Consider the following 24,547-nt stretch of genomic DNA (forward strand, 5'->3'; position numbering starts at 1 on the left):
CTAAATACATGGATGATCTAGTTCTACTTTGTGTCTTTCCTATAGGTACTGCTGTGGTCGTCTTTTCAATGAAATGGTTTTATAATCTCTTTGCTCTCCTCTATAAAAAAATATGAGCAGCCAGATGGCCAACACCCCCTTCACAGTCAAATTTTAGCCCACCATTCAACCATCTCCACCTCATTTTCCTTCCTTCTCTGAAATATTGCTTTTTTGCCTTTCTCATTGTTTCTGGATGATTTCTCCTTTTAAACTATTTTTTACACTATGTAAAATTCAGATATCCTGATTACAGTGGCCCCCTACTAAATGGATCCAAACAGTTCAACTCACATAAGCATGACATTATTTTGACAGATACTCTAAATAACAGTATAATATATCATCATCAATTTCTTGATATGTGCTCTCAAGATAGTACCATGATAGTACTCTATGATCAAGTTTCTAATATCCTGCCAGTGTCAGCATTCCAATATTATCAGATCTTGATCTGCCTCTAGTTCTTTTTCCTGCCATCTTGACAACAAACACCTATTTTGCTAAGATCCCCCCCCACCCCCCATTCTGTAAGTGACCAAATCACTTCACAGCAACTCTGCTCACATATTCTTGAATGCTAACATCTTCATTTTCTTTATATATATATATATATATATATATTCATTTTTAATATGTTTCTGTAACTGATGCCATCTGTTCACTCCCCTAATATTTCAGGACTCTCATATTTGTGGTCCAGTCTTTGATCAACTGTTTTATTTCTAATTCAACTCTCATATCCATAAGTTAAATTGGTTCGAACATAGTCTTATCTATACACCTAGTTTAGTTCTTGCTAATGTTGCTGTAAACTTATAATTCAACTGGCTCTCCACCATATCAGCTCTGCTAATTCTATTGTTTATTTCCATATTTAATTTATCATATTCACTAAAATTGTACAATATACATGCTAAGTGAATTATTTTTTAAATGTTTTGCATTGCTGTTAAAAATCATTCTAATAAATCAGAATGATATTAAATATCATACTAATAAACATAATAAATGCTACCTTTGAAGTAACAATACCAAGAGCACCTCATAACAAAATTACTGCTTTTGAAGAAGCATCATTATGAATGAAATTTCATTTCCAAACCTAGCTGTTTTAATGATTGTAAACAGTTTACAAATTATCTAAGTATACTGAAAATTTATCTTTACCTCAACAAGATTATATAAATATCTCATAAGTTAACATTTTAAAATAACATACTTACCTAAAAAGAGTTCGTGAGACCTGATCACTAAATCTAACACACTTCTTTGGTTTGTCATCTTGACTATCTGTAGAAATTCCCAATGCCATATCAATATCTGCAGAGGAAGGTGTGTCAACTGGAGATAAACATATTTCATCACTAGATTCTGATATTGTCCTTCGAGTAAGAGGATACTTTAAAATCCCACGCTTCCTTTGAGTTGGACTCTGAAAATATAAACCATATTTTCACCATAGTCAGAATATATGGCGAAGAAATGCTTTGACAGTTCCATCCAAAGAAATAAATATCTAGACTTATTATCAAAAGATTTTAGCTGGACTAATACATGTTACTCAAGAAAAACTTTTAGTACATAAAAATGAAAATGGTTTATCATCGTTTTCTCATTATAAATATAGGACATTTTATAGTGAAGCCAACTGCTCTCTCTCTCTCAATATCCAAGAAGTGTGTGTGTGTATATATATATATATATATATATAAAATTCATATACACAATTATATTTGAATAAAATATGAAGATGGGTGCTTAAGGGACAAAACTGTATAACTGGAAGGACACTTCCACATAGCTTTTTAAGGAATGCAGAGAATCAACTAGGGCGTCTGACCTAATACCCAATTCTCTCCTTCTTGGAGTGCGATAACTGGAAGGACACTTCCACATAGCTTTTTAAGGAATGCAGAGAATCAACTAGGGCGTCTGATCTAATACCCAATCCTCTCCTTCTTGCAGTGCGCCTTGTTAAGTATCTACACCTGGATAATGAATGAACAAGGATGGGCTGGAAATTTGGAATTTAGCTGACCGAATTGTATTCTTGTTGGCTTAAACCAGAATGCAAAAAGATAGTACAACATGATAGAATTTCATGCTGGCAGGGATATTCCTGGTTAAACAAGTGCCCAGTTGTTTTCGTCAAGGAACCATGACAAATAGTGCAAAGTTAGCTACTGGAACATATCCCATCAGCAGAGTTCAAGATTGGTACTATCAATGTAAGCATCAATGGAAAAGAAATGAAACTAGCAGAAGAATGGATAAGTACCAGATAGACAAAACAGGTGTGGCTGAAACAAAGAAGACAAAAACAGGTGAGATCTTTCTAAGTAACAAATACAAAATGTTATATTCAGGCAATAGCAATCAGAGAAAAGATGGAGTAGCTATGATATTCAACACTAAATACAAGGATAATCTTCTTGAACGGTAGGCGATATCAAGTAGTGATGTGGGTAATTATCGGAATGGGGAACTGGACAATGAGACTTATTTGTGCTTATGGTCCCACAGAAAGTTCTACTAAGGAAGAAATGAAGCAATTGTGGAAGGCATTAGAGAAGGCAGCTGACACAATGAAAAAAGGAAAAGTTGCTCCTTGTTGGAGAGCTAAACATCACAGTAGGAAATGATTACTAGCCATATAAAAATGTTTTGGGAAAATTTGGAGAAAATAGCAAAGCTACATAATTGTAAGTACCTTCTGGATTTCTGTTCAGGACATGGACTGGTTATTACTAACATAATTCAGACATAAAAATGTGCAAAAATTCACATGGAAATTCACATCACAGAGAAGATGCAAGAAATAAAAAAGGTCTCACTGACTATGTTATAATAAATAGCCATGTATTCCCACTGGTTCAGGATACAAAAGTATATAGAGGATTTGAAATAGGAAGTGATCACTATTTAGTTCTGAATAGGATAAAGATAATGAAAACAGGCATTAAGAACTTTAAGTGTATCCTGAATGGAATAACCTATAGAACAAGTAAAACATTTCAGCTATTAAGGTACAATTTTTAATGAAGATGGCAAATTAAATATGGAAATAGACAACAGAATTAGTAAAGCTGATATGGTAGGAAGTCAAATGAATAAATTTATTCATTTGACTTCCTACTAAAGCTGGAGGAAAGGATATTATTGGTGCTTAGGGAGCCAGTTAAGGAATGTTTAGAAGTGTCAGAGAGGAAATTGTATTCCAAACATTAGAAGGATGAATAAAGCCATTAGGCAGGAGTTGGTAGAAGTGACAATGGAAAAAGAATATTATTATTATAATTTCTATGGGTACTCTATGGAGTCAAAAGGCTCATCATGGGAGACCCACAGTAACCATTGACACTACCTATCATACATCTTAAACTCATTCACCATTGGGGTGCTTACAACCACCTCTGGCAATCCATCCCACTCATTCACCACTCTCCAAGTAAAGAACCTAGTCTGAACACCCTTACTAACCACACTCTTAAACAACATCCTGTGACCCCTACTTCTCATATATTGAAAAGTTTCTTTTATATCAATCTTATAGAATCCATTTAGTAATTTACAAGTTTCTATCATATCCCCTCTTCTCTGCATGTTAGCTAAACTTAACCCACACACACATGCCTTCAATAAATCAATCATCATTGGTCATTCATTTCTGAATCCTCTCCACCATATCCCATTGCCCTGGAAATGCAGGTAACCAAATTTGTGCATAGTAGTCAACATGCAGACAGATATAGCCTTATAAAGAGGGATAATAACCTCCCCATCTTTACTTGTCAATGTGTTCTTCAACATTGAAATCCAATGAGCTATTTTTCTAAATCTTGCAATATTTGTATTAATAACAGTAGAATCAACCATCACCCCAAGAAACCCTAACCTCATCAACTTCCTGTAATCTAGTACTAACAATATGATACAAAGTATGTAATCATGTCATCCTAAAGTGCATTACCTTACATTTTACAACATTAACTTGACTGTTACTGTCCTTTGTCCACACTTCGATTTATTTAAATCATCCTGCAAAATATCTATATCACCTTTATCAACAATTGCCCTCCCCAGTTTTGCATCATCATCATCAACAAACAGCTGAATATCCTTCCCTCAAATCTTTCGCTATATCAAATCTTCCACTGTAAAATATCTATATCACCTTTATCAACAATTGCCTTCCCCAGTTTTGCATCATCATCAGCAAACAACTGAATATCCTTCCCTCAAATCTTCCACTATATCGTTGATGTACAAATTAAAGAGTAGCGGTCCTAGTACACAGTCCTGGGGCACTCCATCGGTCACCCTCATTTGCCTTGATTGCACTCCACCATACACCACCCTCTGATGTCTATCTATCAGTCACTCCCCTAACCACACTAACAATCTCATATCCATTCCCATTTGCTCCAACTTATGTAATAGTTTTCCATGTCAAATGCCTTTGCAAAGTCCAGCAGCATCATCGTATAGCTATTTCCTTTATCCAATTCTGCTGTTACCTTATTATAAAACATGAATAAATTACTGAGGCAGGATGTACCTTTTATAAAGCCATGCTGCCCCCTATAGACTCTATCATATTCACATCCATCCATTCCTGAATTTTACTTTTAACCAACTTTTCCAATACTTTTACCATCACTCCAGAAATACTAATTGGTCTGTAATTTGCTACTTCTGTCTTGGAGCCACCTTTATGTAATGGAATTATCTTATCCTCGTTCCACTCCCTTGGAATTTGGCAGAGCTGAGATTTAAATTAAGCAACTTTATCAGAGGCACACTACTAGTTCACATTACTAGTTCACACAAGCTGACAATGATATTTTTCAATATACTGAATAACAGCAAAGGCACCTGGATTATATATCCTTGCAAAGTGATCACTTAAGTAACTGAACAATTTCTTCTTCTTCTGTTACTTACCTACCATCAGCACTGAATAAAGTTAACTTTTGATAATCATTCTTTCTCTTACTTGCTACATTCTCTTAGCTAATTTTCTCTCAAAATCTCATTTGTCCTTCCTTGCCATACTTGTTACCCTTTCTTATGAGCAAGCTGATCATCTTCTTGTTTATATTCCTTCCATAAGTCTTTCTTTTTTGCAGCTCCATCTTTATATTGCTACTCATCCACTTAATCCCTACTCGGTTTATTCCTGACCCTGAGAATGAAGTCTGATACTGCTTTGCTCAAATGACATTCATTCCATGTGGCTTCTTATGCCACGGCACTGCTCAAGTTGCCTCTTAAGGCTGCCATAATTTCCAGCTTTGTAGTTCCACAAAGCTGGAAATATTTGACTGACAATTCAACATGATGAGCAAACTTTCAGGACAAGACTACATGGTCACTTTCCCAGGTTGCTACTGTAGTTTTAGATAAATCTTCTGATGTTATTCTCAGATCCAACACTCTCAAATCCCTGGACTCCTTCATCATGTGCTGTTTCATGTAATAATCCCTTAGTAATTGTATAAATTCCATTTTGCCATGTGCCCATTCCTCCTTCCAATCTATATCCCAACAGTTGAAGTCTCCCACAATAATTGCTTGACCTGCACTCATTGTGCTAATCTGCAATGCATGTCCCCCCCCCCCCCAAGGTCTATAGCAGCAACCAACAATATATTTTGTTCTACTAGCCTCTACCTCACATCAGACAGTCTCAAATGAACCATTTCCCTCAGATCTTCCTTAACTTCTATTTTTATTTAAGTTCTTCAGCTTTCATTAATAATACCCCTCATCATGCTCTATTTCTTCTATTTTTTTTTGAAAACACAAAATCCGCTTCTATCCCTGTAATTACATAATTCTCTGACAACCAGGTCTTCACCGATGCCAATAATTTTTGGCCATGTCAAGCTGACCAATGTCAAAAATTCCTTTCTTTTATTTCTGATACTTTGGGCATTCGTGTACATATTTAAATAAAAGGAACTATAGTGAGCAGTAGCATAAAGAACATGACATAGACACACACGCACACTAGGAAGCTGGCATCTCTGGTAAAGGTTAGTGAAGTAGGCAAAAGAAAGGAAATCCCAAAGGAGGTTGGCTGAGTGGTTAGCGTATCCGCTTTCCAGCCAAAAGGCTGTGGGTTCGAATCCTGCCGTGGGCATGGATGTTTGTGATTGTCTGTGGAAATACTAGTTGTGGGTGGTAGATGGTGTAGTTGGTGGAGATAGAGAGTTGTAGAGTAATGTGCCCTCCCTCGATGAGTCTTTGGACTCCCTAGAGGCGTCACATAATAATAATAATAATTATTATTATTATTATATAGCCAATAGAAAAAAAAAAAAACTTTAATGAAACATGTCCAATTAGCCATATTAAAGCAAGTTTTGTGGCTTACACATGTGACAAAAATTATACAGAATTTATTCAGAAACTCCAATATATTTCATCCAACATTATGTGGACATCGTCAGGGAGACAGACCATTAATTAAATTCAAAAGATTAATCAAAATAATTAGTCACTAATTATGCGTACATTAGCTCTTCATTTCAGAACAGAAACAGTCTTCACTTCAAAGAGAAAATAAAAGATCTACATTTGTCTAATAATGAAATTATGGTTTCTTTTGATGTAGTCTTCCTGTTCACCAATATAACATTATATGACTCTTCAGTTTTTACAATCTGATTTTCCAAAAGACATTATCAACCTATTTAAATTTACCATCAATGCAGGCCATTTTACATAACATAATAAGTTGTTCAACCAAATAGAAAGAACCGAAATGAGCAGTCTTATCTCACCAGCCTTAGTTGATTATTTCATGGAGCATCTAGAAAAGAACTCTCTGACATTATATTCCCTCAGCCTTGTATACTGAGTCAGAATTACCTCAGTTCATAGAGATAAACTTGTACTCTAAATATCAAGTTTACTATATGAATTCAATAATCAACTATCCTATTTGGATACCTTAATAATTCACAATCCCACAGGTCACATTGAATGTCAGTTTATCGGAAGCCAACCTCAACTGGCAGATACATTTACTCATCCCCCACCATAATTCATCACAAAAAATGGGTATTATCAAATCTTGTACACAGAGCTCATATGATCTGCTCTTCTGATCCCCTTTTATTAGATGAACTGAATAAAATTAAAAGCAATTTGAAATGTAATGGATACAACAAAACTACCATTAAAAAATATTTATAATTATCAACTTATTACCATACTACAATTTATTATTATTATTATTCAGGCCTCCAAGGAGTCAAAAGACTCATCGTGGGAGATCCTTCCTAGGAAACACGAGTCTATCAAGATTCATCGTGGGAGGTCCCTCCTAGGAAACACAAAGTCTATCATACCACTCCTTAAACTCGACCATTCAACCAACCTCCATGCAAAGAAACCACTCCTCACCCTCTTGCTCACAGTTTACTTTTGTAACTTCCAGGGATGGCCCCTTGTCATCACTCCTTCCCACTGTTCAACGAAGTGAAAGAACTCTCCAGTGTCAACCTTGTAACTGCCTCTCAACAGTTTACAAGTTTCAATCATATCACCTCTCCTTCTTCTATCCACCAAACTCTGCAGTCCCCATTCCCTCAGCCAATCCTCATAACTACATTGTACAGTCCTGAAACCATCTCTGTTATCTGCCTTTGTACCCTTTCAACAGTTAATTTACCCCCTTCCAATCCTGGGGTCCAAATCTGAGAACAATAATCTAAGTGTGGTCTGATTAGGGTCTTATACAATGGAATAACTCTTTTATCTCTGCAGGTCAGCATCCTTCTCATTACTGCAGCAATCCTCTGTGTTACCTTCACCCCCTTTGCAATATGTCCCCCGAATTTCAGGTTTCTATCAATCATCAACCCCAGATCTCTTGTCTCCACCTACCTCCTCCAGTATAGCTCCTCCAATAGAGTATGCAACATCCCATCGATGTGTCCCAAGACCTCACATTCGCTGCATTAAACCGACAGTCCCATTCATTTGCCCATCTGTCTAGCTTATTCAAATCCTCCTGCAGGGATATCACATCTGCACTATTAATAATAACTCTTCCCTGCTTCACATCATCTGCAAACAACTGAATATCCCCCTGCAATCCACTGACAATGTCACTGATATAAAGGTTAAACAATATAGGTCCGAGTACTGAGCCCTGTGGGAACCCACTTGTAACTTTCTGTCTCCTTGAAACTGCCCCACCATACACAACTCTCTGATACCTATTGGACAGCCAATCCTGAATCCAGTTGACCAACCTGACATCCAAACCCATGTGTTGTAACTTAAATATCAGCTTATCATGTGGCACCCTGTCAAATGCCTTCACTAAATCCAAGAAAATGGCAGTATATACCTATCCTGCATCTACTGCTTTTGTCACTTTATTACTAAAACAAGAGCACCCCTTCACAAATCCATGTTGATTCTCACAGAAAACATTACCCTCATCTGTCCAATGTTGTATACGGTCCCTAACTAATTTCTCCAAGATCTTAACAACTACTTATGACACACAAACTGGCCTATAATTAGACACTTCCAGTCTGCTACCACTCTTATGAAATGACACTATCTTACCTTCCTTCCATTCCCTGGGCAACTTTCCCATAGCCAGACTTTCATTGAAAAGCCAGTTCAAAGGAGCTGTCAGTTCTTTAGCACATTCTCTCAAAACTCGTGATAAAATACAATCCAGTCCCACAGCTTTACTGACATCCAGAGTATTCAGTATTTGGAACACGCTCTCCTCCTGCACCTCTTAAACCTCGAACCTGCCCTATCCCTCTAGTATTAAAATTTACTCCACCAGGATGAAATACACCAATAAATTGTTCATTGAACAATTTCACTATGTCCTTTGCATCAGTCACTCTATTTCCATTTTTATCCCACAATGCCATTCTACCACAATCATTTCTCCTCCTACTGGCCACATAGCTAAAAAATTCCCTAGGATTTTCTTTGGATCTTAGGGCCAATCTCTTTTCATATTCCAGTTTTGCCTTTCTTACCATACTAGTCACTCTCCTGGCCTCTGTCTTATATTCTTCATGCAGCTGCTCTTCACCTGTATCCTTATATCTCTTCCATAGCCTCTTTTTTTTCACATGCAGTTCCTGTTCAATATTGTTTGTGATTCACTTTACATCAAATTGTGTCTTCTTCTTCACTTATGGAATACAGCTTACTATAAATATTCCTTCACAATTTCCCAAGCACTAATGATATCCTGGCCTTCCAATTCCTCCCTCCATGAAACTTCCCCAAGTTGATGTCTAGGACTATTATAATCCCCTGTTTTATGTTCCTGTCTCTTTGATAATCCTGCATGTCTAGTCATCTTCCAAGTCAAAACCACATGGTCACTCTCTCCAACTGGTGGGAGAGATGTCATCTCAGTTATTATCAACTCTTCTGAAGCTATGACCAAATCCAAAACTCTTGAACCTCTTGTTCCCTCTATTACATGTTGCCTAAGATATTTGTCCCTCAAGAATTCTAGAAATTCCATTCCCTTATTGCTACATGCATCTTCCTCTCCCCAATTTATACTGCTATAGTTAAAATCTCCCATAACAATAATTCATCTTGCACTTGCCAAGCTCAACTGTCTAAACATCTCCTGGTCAACCAATCTAGATAGGGTTTTGAAATTATTTTCAATACCCTATCTTACAGGAATCTCACAACAAACAACAAGGGTTTTTCATAAATTCAATCGATATGCATCCTTTCAGCTCAGAAACTGACTTCCTTCCTACCATCAACAAGGGATAAATTACCATGCCTTTCCTTACCAGGTGCATCAAGTACCCTGCTCATTTCATCTTTCCTATTTTGGACAGATGGCCATTCTGCCTTGATTAGAATTGAAGAACATCAAGACTAGTAAAGCTTTGGGACTGGATGGTATTATACCATGAGTTTTGAGAGAATGTGCTAGGGAACTGACAGTGCCTTTAACCTGGCTTTTCAATGAAAGTCTGACTGAGGGAAAGGTGTCCAGGGAATGGAAGGAAGGTAAGATAGTGCCATTGCATAAGGGTGGTAACAGACTGGAAGTGTCTAATTATAGGCCAGTCTGTGTGTCATCAGTAGTTGTTAAGATCTTCGAGAAAGTAGTGAGGGACCGTATACAGCATTGGGCAGATGAGGGTAATGTTATCTGTGAGAGTCAACATGGATTTGTGAAAGGGTGCTCTCGTTTTAGCAATATGCTAGCCTTTTATAATAAAGTTACAAGAACTTTAGATGAGGGAAAGGCATATACTGTAATTTTCTTAGACTTAGCAAAGGCATTTGACAGGGTGCCACACGATAAGCTGATATTTAAATTGGAGCACATGGATCTGGATGTCAGATTGGTCAACGGGATTCAGGATTGGCTGTCCGATAGGTATCAGAGAGTTGTGTATGGTGGAGCAGTTTCAAGGAGGCAGAGGGTTATAAGTGGGATCCCACAGGACTCAGTACTAGGACCTATATTGTTTAACCTTTATATCAATGACATTGCCAGTGGATTGCAAGGGATATTCAGCTGTTTGTGGATGATGCAAAGCTGGGAAGGATTCTTAGTAATAGTGCAGATGTGGTAGCCCTGCAAGAGGATTTGAATAAGCTAGATAGATGGGGAAATAAATGGGGGTATCAGTTTAATGCAGCAAAATGTAAGGTCTTGAGGTTTGGGAAACATCGATGGGATGTTGCATTCTCTACGGGAGGAGTTATTATAATGGAGGAAGTAGAGAAGACAAGAGATCTGGGGCTGATGATTGATGGAAACCTGAAATTTAGGGGACATATTTCAAAGGTGGTGAAGGTAACACAGAGGATTGCTGCAATTATGAGAAGGACACTGACCTGCAGAGATAAAAGGGTTATCATTCCATTGTATAAGTCTCTGATTAGACCACACTTAGACTATTGTTCTCAGATTTGGTCCCCAGGATTTGAAGGGGATAAATTAACTGTGGAAAGGATACAAAGACGGATGACAAAGATGGTTTCATGACTGTACAAGGATAGTTATGAGGATCGACTGAGGGAATGTGGACTGCAGAGTTTGGTGGATAGAAGAAAGAGAGGTGATATGATTGAGACTTTTAACCTGTTGAGAGGTGGTTACAGGGTTGACACTGGGGAGTTCTTTCACTTGGCTGAACAGCGGGAAGGAGTGATGACAAGAGGCCATTCCTGGAAGTTACGAAAGGAAACTGTGAGGAAGAGGGTGAGGAGTGGTTTCTTTGCGTGGAGGGTGGTTGAACCATGGAATGCATTGCCTGGGGGGGGGCTCCCCCTCGATGAATCTTGACAGACTTTATGTTCTTAGGAAGGACCTCCCATGATGAGTCTTTTGACTCCATGGAAGCCTGAATAATAATAATAATAATAACGTTACACTTTTGGAATCTGGCAAATCAATCTGGCCTTGCTTCTCATGTTGCTGACACTTGGCAGAGTTCTTTGGAACCAGACAAAACGTCTTCACTCCAGAAAGTTCAAATTCGATCATCTCTTCCTTGAAACATGTGAAATGCTAAGAAATCATCCGAACCTGAAGCGATTACGTTGTATGCCAATCTCCAAGTTTTGTGAAGTGATCGCTATTAATTGTCACAAGTTTTTTTTTTTTTTTTAAATCTATGCAACTGACTACAATTCTTTCTTTGAACTCTAATAGTATAATATCACATACTTCAGTTGTGACTGAGACACAAGCTAATATATGAATGATTTGACTCATTATTTTGATTCGTCTTTTGAATCTAGTTAACGATTTATCTCCTTGAATGTCCTCGTAACGTTGGATGAAATATATTGGAGATTTTGAATAAATTCTATATAATTTTTGTTACATGTGTAAGTCATGAAAATCACTTTAATAAAGAGGGAAAGAATACAAAAGAGTGGCTTTACAGGATGGAGAGGATGTTACCATTACAGAAAACAAGCAAAGTATTAGTGTTCAACTTGCTAAGGTTTATCACAGTAGTGAAATACTCCACCCCCCCTTCTAGTATTTCTAGAAGGGGGGGGATGGAGAGTTACAGTATTAGTGGGTGAAATTGAAGTGTTCAGAATAGCAAGTAATTTGGATAATAAATTTGGGGATATGATGAGATTTCACAGTGTTTTATGTGTTGGTTAATGAAGATCTTGCTCTTGGAAAAGCACCAATGAAATGGAAAGGTGAAACAATGCCAACTCACAAACGTGGTACAAAATGAAATACATTAGATTAATTTGCATTTATGAAATAATGATTAAGGTGTTGAGATGTTGGTTACAGAATCCAGAAGTAGATAGGATACTAAGATACAGAAGTGGGCAATAAAGTGCTAGAAGATGAGGGGGGAGGCCATTTCACCATGGGAAATAATAAAAAAAAATATATAAATTTTCTTATTCTTGAATTATATCATACTATATAAATTACACAATCACAAATTATAGTTAATGCAATAAAAATGAAATTTAAAATCAGTCAAATTATTATGAATTCTAAATAATCTAACAATATTTTTAACTTAATACATCACTAGTTTTATTATAATTTGTTTGAAGTGAAACATTATTAATATTACCACAGATTTTATTTCACAGAGTAAGCATCGAAATAACACAATAAAAAATAAAAATATTTCGATGCTTACACAGCGAAAATTGTATAAATATTCTGGATTGTTTATTATATTTTTAGTGGAAATTATTAGTTTAAGACAGACTGCGAATTCATTCTTATGCTGTGCTTTTCCCTTTGTGGATGTGTGATTGTGACTGAAACAGTGATATTGTTCTGCAAATTTGGAAGGTATGAAACTATAATATAATTGATTTGTTTTCAACAGTAAGCATTTGGTGAGACTTTAAAATAAAAACAGCGGTAAAATTAACCAGCCAAAATAAATTTTGATTTTAAATGAACCTCTTTCATGAAAAACATTTATAATATTTAAAAAACAAAATAATAAATTGTAAATAACTGTTATTTTTGTTGTATAGTTGAATAATTTTCATTTTTTTTTTATAAATTTACCTATTATTTTCTTCTAAATCCCTTAACCCTGTGGAGGTCACAGCTGATCTGACAGATACAAACAAATTGTTTAATATTCTTATACATATCCAGTGTATAGCCTGAAGGTCATGAGTAGCTGCACATGCATATATATGAGCAATATTCCACAATTTATGCGGTTAGTTTTGGTTTAACACGTGTTATGCAAAGGTGTGCGATATTTGGTAGTAAATTGTATCCGAGAGATAAAATTTACCGTGACCGCCAATGTCAGTATAGCATTGGTTTAGTTTTGTTTTGTTTTTTTACCGTTGAAAATGGCTAGAAAAATATATTGAAATGATAATACATCAGATGTTGAAGAGATTCAGCGATTTTGTTACTCGATTCCGATGATGAGAATGATAGAGTCAAAAGTGAAAGTGATATTTGATAGTAAATTGTATCTGAGAGATACCGTGACTTCGATGTCAGTATAGTATTGGTTTAGGTGTTGTTTTTTCTTTATTTCTTTGTTCAATAATTTCTAGATTGTAAATAAATAAATAAACCATCATGTATTAATATTTGCAGTGTTTTTTTTAAAAGTTTTATCGCATTTTAGCACATACTAGTAATGAATGTATCTCTCAGATACACGCATACGCTGCAATTTTTTTGACCGTGCTGTCCACAGGGTTAACCGATTATTCCGTATATATACGGGTCGCTGCTGAAGGACCATAGCTAAAAATCCCGTGTATATGTGTGGCAGACTATCGCTGTTCTTATCGGCACTTCAGGCTGATGTGGCTCGACTTAAATTAATAACATAGGTTATTTATCATCATCATCAAATTCCTGCCGTGTACCCTCAAGGGGTGTACAGGATATGATAGTACTACATGAAAAATTTACATCATTACTAACTTCCTATCTACAATTCTTCTCCAAATCAATTTTATCAGATCTTATTCTTTCTTTTAAGCTTACACAGTGATCCGAATGCATTTTTGAAAATTATGGAGCCAACTACCATGTTTGAATAAAAACTTTAGTTTAATATAACTAAAATCTACATTCGACGTTTCGACCATTTTGTCAAGGTCATCTTCTGGAGCATAGAACTATACACAGAAAACAAGCTACACTACAATCAAACTGGTTTGTTAAAGATACTGACCAACCGCTACAACAATTGTTGGCCTGACCTCTGGTGAAAAAAAAAAAATGCTAGTCCTATTATTAGTGTTATCTGTTGGTTGTAGAAATACATTGGGCACAACAACAAGTATCTATCTATATACATATTTTAACATCATGATTATACTTGTACATTCCAGCCAGTTGGTATGGAATGGTTTCTAATACAAGCTGAAGATTGGCTAGAGTCCCGACTTATGCTGGATCTTATATACTAGGTGGGCTGAATGTGTGCCATCCAGATCCTTGGAATTTTCGTGCTATCTTTGTTGTTGATATTTGCGTGGTTTATCAGGATTACGCAGGCTTCCTTAAATTTATGAAAGGAAATTGCCTGCGTAATCCTGATAAACCACGCAAATATCAACAACAAAGATAGCATGAAAATTCCAAGGATCTGGATGGCACACATTCAGCCTACCTAATATATAAGATCCAGCATAAGTCGGGACTCTAGCCAATCTTCAGCTGGTATTAGAAACCATTCCATACCAACTGGCTGGAATGTACAAGTATAATCATGATGTTAAAATATGTATGTTGATAGATACTTGTTGTTGTGCCCAATGTATTTCTACAACCAACAGACAACACTAATAATAGGACTCTAGCGTTGTTGTATTTTTTTTTTTTTTTTCACCAGAGGCAAGGCCAACAATTGTTGTAGCGGTTGGTCAGTATCTTTAACAAACCAGTTTGATTGTAATGTAGCTTGTTTTCTGTGCATAGTGGTATGCTCCAGAAGATGACCTTGACATAAAGGTCTAAATGTCGAATGTAGATTTTAGTTATATTAAACTAAACTTTTCATTCAAACACGTTATCAGATCTTATACTTCTATTGTCTAAGGCACTTTGTAAAGTATCAATCCACCTATATATTGGTCTTCCTCTGGGTTGTTTTCCTGCCAACCTGATAGAGAACACTTGTTTTGCTAATCTTTCCTCGTCCATTCTGTTTAAGTGACCATACCACCTGAGATTAGCTCTGTATACGCATTCCGGGATGCTGACAATGTCAAGTTCTTTCCTAGCATCCTCGTTTTTAATATGACATTGCCATTGATGCCATCTGTTTCACGCCTATAATCTTTCTCAGGACTCTCATATCTGCGGTCTCTAATCTTTGGTCAAGTGTTTTACTTCTGACGCAGCTCTCAGATCCATAAGTTAAAACTTGTTTGAACACTGTCTTGTATACAGCTAATTTAGTGTTCCGACTAATTTCTCTCTTATTCCATATGAATTTATTCAATTGACTTCCTACCATACCAGCTTTTTTGATTCTGTTGTCTATTTCCATATTTAATTTACCATCTTCGCTAAAAATCGTGCCTAAATACCTGAAATGAAATGTTTTACTTGTTCCACAGGTTCTCTGTTCACAACGTAGTTGACATTTTAAATGATTCTGCCTATTTTCATTGTCATTGTCTTTTTATTGCTGACCTTCATACCATATCTATTACAACAGTTATTCAATTTAGTCAGGGACTCTTGCAAACTTGTAGCAGGTTTATTTATAACATCGTCCGCACAAAGCAAAGAGCTGACATTAACATCTCCACTTTTGATATCATGTTTAATACCACTTTCCTTCATAATATGATCCATATAGATAATGAATAACAGAGGGGATAATGTATACATCCTTGTCTCACACCAGATTTAACATTAAACCATCTTCCTGTACTTCCTTCAATTCTAATTGCTGACTTACAACTCAAATAAAGACTAAGTATTGCTTGATATAATGCACCATTGACACCATATAACTGTAGCGTATTGAATAGCTTCTCTGTTGACACCTTGTCATATGTCTTTTCCAAATCGACAAAACTTAAATACAGATCTTTGTTATATTCCCATGCTTTATCCACTATTTGTCGTAAAGTGAAGATCTGATCCTGACAGCCTAAATTTGACCTGAATCCAGCTTGTTCTTCACCAAGCTTTTCTTCCACAATTCTTCTCAACCGTTTCTCAAGTATAATTGCATAAATCTTACCAGGAACACTCAGTAGGGAAATACCTCTGTAATTCTCACATTCAGTTTTATTTCACTTTTTATATACGAGTACTATGAGAGCTTCACTCCAATTATCGGGAATTCGTCCCTCTGTAAAGGCCTTCTGAAGTATGCAATGCAGGCCCTGTAAGACTTTTATACCACCATACTTCAGCATTTCTAGTCAAATATCATCTACTCCTGCTGCCTTTTCACATTTCAAGCCTTTGATGGCTTTTTCTATTTCAAGTATGGATATGTATCCCTGACCGTATGACTGTTGAGTGTTTTTTACCACTGTGCTATCACTCCTTGTTTCATTTAGCAATTTTTCAAAGTAATTACTCCATACTTCAAGGATATCTTTTTCTCCCGTTTTCATGTCATCTTTATCATCTCTAATTCCTTTTACAGCACTCTTTCCTCCATTTCTAAGCTTCTTCAACAAACCTCCAGAATATCTTGCCACCTTCTTGATATTTATTTTCTACATTCTTTCCAAAGTCCTCCCATGACTTTTGTTTAGCCAGTTTTACACAGTGTTTAGCTTTCTTACATTTGTCTATGCATGCTCTAAGAGCACAAGCAGACGTATTTGCCAGGAATTTTTGATATGCTTTCTTCTTTTCCTTCACTGCCGCTTTATCTTCTTGTGTCCACCATGCAGTTCTAATATTTCTATCCTTGCAGACAACCTCGCAACATGCCTCTCTGGCTGAATCGATCAGGGTTTTCTTCAAGGGTTTGGTTCTTGTTCTCAAACTCTTTCATTTTTGATTCAATAATCTTAGTGTGTTTTAGTCTACAGTTCACATTTGAGAGCTGCTCAACGTTTATTCACTTTAAAACTTTCTTAGATGTTAATGTTTTCAATATGAAATTCAATTTTATCCTGCTCAAGACTACATAATGATCACTTCCATTTTCAAATCCTGTGTACACTCTGGTGTCCTGCACCAGGGAGAAAACATCGCTATGAAGAATAACATAGTCGATGAGACTTTTTATTCCTTGCCTCTACTCTCCATGTGAATTTGTGCATATTTTTATGTTGGAACATGGTGTTAGTAATAACCAGTCCATGTTCTGAGCAGAAATCCAACAGGTATTTACCATTATTATTAGCTTTGCTCTTTTCTCCAAATTTTCCCAATACATTTTTTATGTCTGACAATCATTTGCTACTCTGCTATTTAGATCCCCAACAAGGACCAACTTTTCATTTTTCATTGTGTCAGTTGCTTTCTCTATAGCCTCAAAAAATTCCTCCACTTCTACCTTAGTAGAACCTTCTGTGGGACCATAGGCATAAATAAGTCTCATTGTCCAGTTCCCCATTCTCATATTTGCCACATCACTCTACTTGAGATTGCCTGCCATTCAAGAAGATTAGCCTCATATTTAGTGTTGAATACTATGGCTGGTCCTCCTTTTCCTTGATTATCATTGCCTGAATATAACATTTTGTATTTATTGCTCAGATCTCATCTGTTTTTTTGTTTTTTTTATTTCAGTCACCCTTATTATGTCAATCTGGTACTTATCTCATTCCTCAGCTAGCTCCATTTCTTTGCCATTGAGGCTTCTTATGTTGATAGTACTGATTTTTAACTCTGGTGATGTTGAGCTGGGGTGTGTTTTCAGATTTGCTCCAGTAGCTGACTTTTCACTGTTCGCCTTGGTACTCTGGCGAAAAGAACGGGAACCTTGTTTAACCGGGCGATGCCGCAGCCAGCATGAAATTTTGTCATGTTATACCATAATTTTGTATTTATGATATTAGGTTATTTATGAGCTATAAAACTCTTTAGATGATCTAAGTATCAAGAAAGGGCCAATTGCAGTATGCAATTGGCCCTTTCTTGATACTTTTTTGATGTATTTTGCATCATTTTATTTTGTGCATTACAGTGTTACCGTGCAGTTGCCTTTTGTTTTATAAAATATATTTATTGTTGTTTAGTAAATTTTTTCTGAATTTGGATTATTATTCATGTAAAGTAAGTATGTCTATTATATTTCTGCTAAGTTTGAAAATCATTTAAATTGTTTTATTTTAGTAAATTATCTTATTTTGAAAACGAAAGATTTTTAAGTTATGTTGGGTTGACGTCTAGAAAACAAATAATTTTCAATAAGAGATTTATTTATATCTTTCTTCTTGTTCTGGTTGGAAGACATTGGGGTATAGGTCCTTTTACTAATTTCTTTAATAAATAATTTTAATATTCTAGAAATTTCTTAATTATTAAACAATTACCAAATAAACATCACTGAGAAATCAATCAATGGCTAATATCTCTAAATGTTAATTTTCAAAAAAATACCTAAAATGTAAGCATATTTATTATTCAAAACATCTGAAAAATCAAATTCTGTAATAAAAAAAAAATAGTCAGTTTTGGGCCATTCATCTTAAAAAATAATAGTCAGTTAAGAGGTTAAAAAATAAGTTTAAGGGGAAATTTCAGAAATTATTATTTATTTTGACAGACAACTTTTACCGCTTTTCTTATTTTAAAGTCTAACCAAGTATGGTAACTCCTAGATGTCGGAATAAAAGCCAAAGAAGTTATCTGGTGCACAAAATAGGAAAAGATAATTGCAACGAGAACAACTTGAACATATATTGACTGTGTCACTGAATAAATTTTTAACTTCAGGACCACATAATAAACAAAGAACAGAAAGTTCTGATGAAGCAAATGCTCCATGTAGCTCTACTACAGAAAAAGAGAGGACACAAGATAACTATGAAGAAACAAATGTTACATGTGAAAATGAACTGGCCTGTCTACAGAAGTTGCAGCAGAAGAAATATGGGATTCCGATTCAGCGAAACTTCAAATGTTACTTTAAATTTTAATGTTAATAATCCAGGTACTTGGCCAAATCATATAACTACCAAAGTTAGAGATTGTTTAGTTGAGCATTGCCCATGTCAAGTAGTTAATAAAGAATTTCCAAAAGATGCCGCAAGTTTTCCGATTCATACTATTATCGAACTTTAGCAAATGGAGAAAAATTTTTACGAAGTTATTTAGTTTATTCAGAATCACGAAATTCAGTTTTCTGTTATTACTGCAAAATATTTGGTAGTCAAAATTCCCAACTTACTAATGAATACGGATGTAACGATTGGCAACATTTGAATCATATACTAAAAATACACGAGACGAGTTCCACGCACAATAAAAATTGTTCAAAATACAGCGAACTTAAAATGTCGTTGATTAAGAAATGCATTATTGATTGCACACAACAAAGTTTATACGAAACTGAGAAAAAATATTAGCAATCTGTTATATAATGGTTAATCTACATAATACAATATTTATCAAGATAGTGTATAGCTTTTAGAGGTTCTTCACAAAAACTTTTTGAAAATGATAACAGCAATTTTTTAAAGTTAGTAGAAACTGTCGCTAAATTTGATTCGATAATGGCAGATCACTTGCATCGCATCCAAACATCATAAAAAAGGAACATTGCTCATTATTTAGGTGATAAAATACAAAATTAAATATCTATATAATTTCTGAAGCTATAAAACAAAAAATTTTAGAAATGGTTAAAGAGATGAAATATTATTCATTAATTCTTGACTACTCCGGATATAAGCCACACAAAACAATTATCTATTGTTATTAGATTTGTTAATCAAAATAAAGATACAAATATAGCAGAAATTCATGAATATTTTTTGGGTTTTCAATCTGTAGAAGATACCTCTGGGCAAGAACTATTTAAATTTATAAAAAATTATTGAATATTAACATTTCGGATTACGTGGTCAAGCTTATGATAACAGTTCAAATATGTGAGGCAAACATAAATGGACTGCAGAAAAAAATCCTTGAAATAAATTCAAGGGCTTTTTTTTTATTCCATGTGCTGCTCATTCATTAAATTTGGTAGTTAATGATGCAGCTAAGATATTCTGTGAAACTAAATTTTTTTGGGATAAAAGAGGAATTATATAATTATTTTTCAATATCCATAAAGCATTGGACTATATTAAAAAAGCATATTCGTGTTCTAAATTTAAGCCACTTTCTGCTACTAGGTGGGAAAGTAGAGCAGAAGCAATAAACCACTTAAAAATAATATCAAGGAAATTTACCAGGCTCTTTTTGATATTACGGAAGATGAGACTAAAGATATCGATTCTAGAGTTCAGGCAGAACTTAATTTCAAAGATTTAATCATTTAAATTTATTTGCTCTGTTCATGTTTGGTATGAAATATTAAGTCTCGTAAATGTTGCAAGCAAAATAATGTAAAATCCGACATCTGATATAGGAAAAATTACAGAAAATCTTGATTATGTTATACAAGAATTAAATACTTGCCGAAAAGACTAATATTTTGAAAATATTATTAGAACTGCAAAAGATGTAGCAAACAACCTTAATATTGATCCTATTTTTCAAGACATTCACAAAATAACAAAAATGTTTGGTTATGAAGCATCAGATGAGACAATGCATGATCCTAAACAAAATTTAAAAATAACTTTTTTCTTTGTGATTTTAGACACGACAATAACTTCAGTCACGGAAAGATTCATACTCTTAAAACAACATAGCGAGGACTTTAAAGTTATAAGAGACATCAGCAAAAAAAGATTGGAGCGATGAAGATTTAATGAAACATTATCAAGATTTGCACTTAAAACTGAGCGACAATTAAGATTCCGACAATCGAGATATTGATGGTATGACTTTATTTGAGGAATTAAAAACTTTGCAATGTTTTATTAAAGAGTCGGCTCCTCATCATGTTTTAAATTATATATACGAAAATAAATTAACCGACACGTTTCCGAATACTGCAATTGTAATGCGCATTTATTTAACATTACTAATATCCGTAGAGTAATTTAATAATAAGGTGAGACACCTTTCAGCAACTCGTATAGGTAGATATGACTTCTCCATTGCTTTCACCTTAGTATTACCACCTCTGGGTCTGGCTCCCACTGACGAGACCTCAATAAAGGTTGAAACCAGTCTGCGTGGTGGCCCTTCCCTTAATGCATAGCATTATACATGTCCACAAGGAGATGTGCTTTGCATTATGGGAGATACTAAGACAAGGAGTGCTGAGAGCTTGGTATACCTTTACCACGAGTTGCCTTAGTCCTGAAGATACTTCAGGTGCAAACTGTGTTTGCTTACACTTGGATAAAGGATTAAACTAAATTTATTATTAAAAAATATATCTTCCTACATGGCTAAACAATAGATTTAAAAATCTTATTATAGATGGCAATGCTGATCCATCAGAAATTAATGACATTATTACCAAAAACCTTTTACAATGATCATTGAAATAGCTAGTATCATAGAACAGGAAGAAGACAAGAATTCTGAAGAAAGAAAACAGCTTATGAAGAAATGAAAAAAAAAAACAAAAAAAACTTACAGAATAAAATTGAATAGACCAAATTGTGCAAAACAATCAGAAAACATATCACGAAGAAATAAGAAACTTCAGTTGTAAATTCATACAACAAACATTTGAAAACAACCATGTCTCAAAAAAGCTAAACAACTGATGAACAACAGTAAACAGATGGTTGAAGTCAAATTACAAGATGGAACTATAACTAGAGATAGATATTCTATAGCAAAATGAATTGAAGAATTTTACTCAGTATTATATCAGGATAACGAATTAAATGAAGACAACTACGAAATAACTGAAGTGCCACAGATTCTACCAGAAGAAGTTATGTGGAGCATCCAAAGCCTGCAAAATGGAAAAGTTGCAGGTGAAGATGAAGTTATAGCTGAACTTCTAACAGCAGGTGGGGAAATGATCTACAAAATCTTGGCAAAACTATTTATCCTATGTCTGAAGAAAAATGATGTACCAAGAACACGAAAGAAGGCTACACTAATTCTGATAAATAAAAAAAGGTGAAGTAGAAGACTTGACAAACTACAGATCCATCAGTCTACTATCAATGGTTTACAAAGTGTTTACGAAAGTCTTAGCTCATAGGTTTTGTGCAACTCTAGACCTAACACAACCAAAAGAACAGGCGGGCTTTCAAAATGGCTTTAGTACATTGGAGTGTATTCAAGTTGTACCACAGATTATCAAACGGTGTAATGAATATCAGTTACCATTATGTCTTGATTTTAGTGATTATGAGAAAACCTTTCATTAATGCAACAGCAGCAATTTATTTCAACAGAAACATCTCTACTGTGGAAATACAGAGAGGTATAGGATAGGGTGACACAATATCTCCAAAATTATTCACAGCATGCCCAGAAGAAATATTCAAACTCCTTGATTAGGAAGAAAAAGGTCTGAAGATATTTAAGCTGTTAATGCTTTGCAGATAACATAGTTATCTTTACTTCAACTGCGCACAAATTACAGAGTCATATCCATGAACTCCATATTGCTAGCAAAACAGCTGGCCTAAAGATAAACCTAGAGAAAATCCAAGTTGTGTTCAACATTATGTCTAACCAGAAATAATAAAAATCAAGAAGGATGAAATTAAACAAGTAAATCATTACATATATTTAGGACAACACATATCAATGGACAGCATTAAAAAGATGCATGATGTTTGGGTGAAAAGCATCTTGAAAATTACAGTCTATATAAAAGCTAACTATCATTATGCCTGAAGAGAAAAGTTTTTAACCAATGTATTAGTATCACAAGACTGGATCACAAAAGGAATACATAGATAAGAAATCAAACCAAAGTCTCTGACATTATAGGAAAAGTGAAACATCTGAAGTGGCAGTGGGCTGAGCATATTGCTCGTAGACAAGATCAACAATGGACAAAAGAAGTACTGGATTGGATTCCAAGAGAGGAAAAACAACCATGACACCAACCTAAATCACAGTGGATTGATGATATCATCATATATGCAGAAAGTGACATGGGAAAGGAGAGCCACAGACAGACACTTTCGGAGTAATCTTGGAAACGCTTTCATCCAGTAGCGGATTGACAATGGCTGATGATGACACACACACACACACAAGGGCTGTTCTTTGATAAGTTCATGCAAAGTCTAAGAGATGGCGCCACCAGTACGTATCGAAGTTATTTTTAGTTGCTGGCAACTGTTGGAGGATCACACACTAAGTTTCAGTCAGATAGATCTATTACTCTGTGTTTGGCGTTCATTTGAATCGATCAAGTACCGTGATTTGTGAAAAATGGATGAGAAAGAATTTTGTGTAGTGATTAAACATTACTTTTTGAAAGGCAAAATGGCTCAGGAAACCAAAGCTAAGCTAGATAAACATTACGGAGAGTCTGCACTTTCAATTAGAAGAGTTTATAACTGATTTAGTAATTTTCAAAGTGGCCATATGAACATAAGTGATGCTGAACATTCTGGACGCCCTGCTGAGGTCACTACTTCAGAAATTATTGAAAAAATCCATGATATGGTGATGGCTGATAGAAGAGTGAAGGTGCGTGAAATTGCTAAGGCTCTGGGGCTCTCAAATGACTGTGTACATAATATTTCACATGACCATTTACATATGAGAAAACTATCTGCAAAATGGGTACAGTGTTTGCTCACACCGGATCAAAAGCATCAACGTGTGAACTGGTGCAAGGACAGCTTGAAGCTGTTTCAATGGAATCCAGAGGAATTTTTATGTCGCTTTGTAACAGTGGAACGAAACATGGATTCATCACTACCAGCCTGAGACCAAGGAACAGTCAACACAATGTGTTGCAAGTGGGAATTTCTGCACCAAAGAAAGCGTTCTTTCAGTAGGAAAGGTTATGGCCACCACCTTCTGGGATGCTCGTGGCATAATCTTCATAGACTTCTTAGAAAAGGGCAAAACAATTACGGGAGTGTATTATGCATCTTTGCTGGATTGTTTAAATAATGAAATAAAGGAAAAACAACTACACCTGACAAAAAAGAAGATTCTTTTTCACCACGACAACACACCCACTCACGCTTCTGCAATTGTGACTGTAAAATTGTTCAATTTACGCTATGAAGTCCTTTCGCATATCCCCACCACCACCACCACCACATTCTCCAGATTTGGCTCCCTCAGACCACTATCTGTTTCCAAACATGAAAAACTGGCTGGCAGGAAAGAGATTTCCATCAAACGATGAGGCGATTGCTGAAACACTGGCTATTTTGAAGAGTTGGGCAAATCATACTATATGGAAAAGATCTAAAACTCAAGCATCGTTGGACTAAGTATATAGACCTCAAAGGAGACTATGTTGAAAAATAAAAAATGTTTGTCTCAAAAAAATTATGT

At 35.3% G+C, this 24,547-nt stretch overlaps 1 protein-coding gene across 1 annotated transcript in view; it reads right to left on the reverse strand.

Annotated features, from left to right (window-relative positions):
* The window catches only part of Nop17l (PIH1 domain-containing protein Nop17-like), a 187,808-nt gene that overhangs the window by 13,868 nt on the left and 149,393 nt on the right, over positions 1-24,547 (reverse strand). Inside the window, exon 5 of the mRNA XM_090409634.1 lies at positions 1,266-1,474. Within this exon, the coding sequence (XP_090265760.1) occupies positions 1,266-1,474 (209 nt within the window). The remainder of the gene's footprint in view (positions 1-1,265; positions 1,475-24,547) is intronic.

The sequence above is a fragment of the Typopeltis vanoorti genome, chromosome 2 (genome assembly GCF_054136105.1).
Source record: "Typopeltis vanoorti isolate ZY-2024b chromosome 2, IOZ_Tvanoo_1.0, whole genome shotgun sequence".
Taxonomy (NCBI): Eukaryota; Metazoa; Arthropoda; class Arachnida; order Uropygi; family Thelyphonidae; genus Typopeltis; species Typopeltis vanoorti.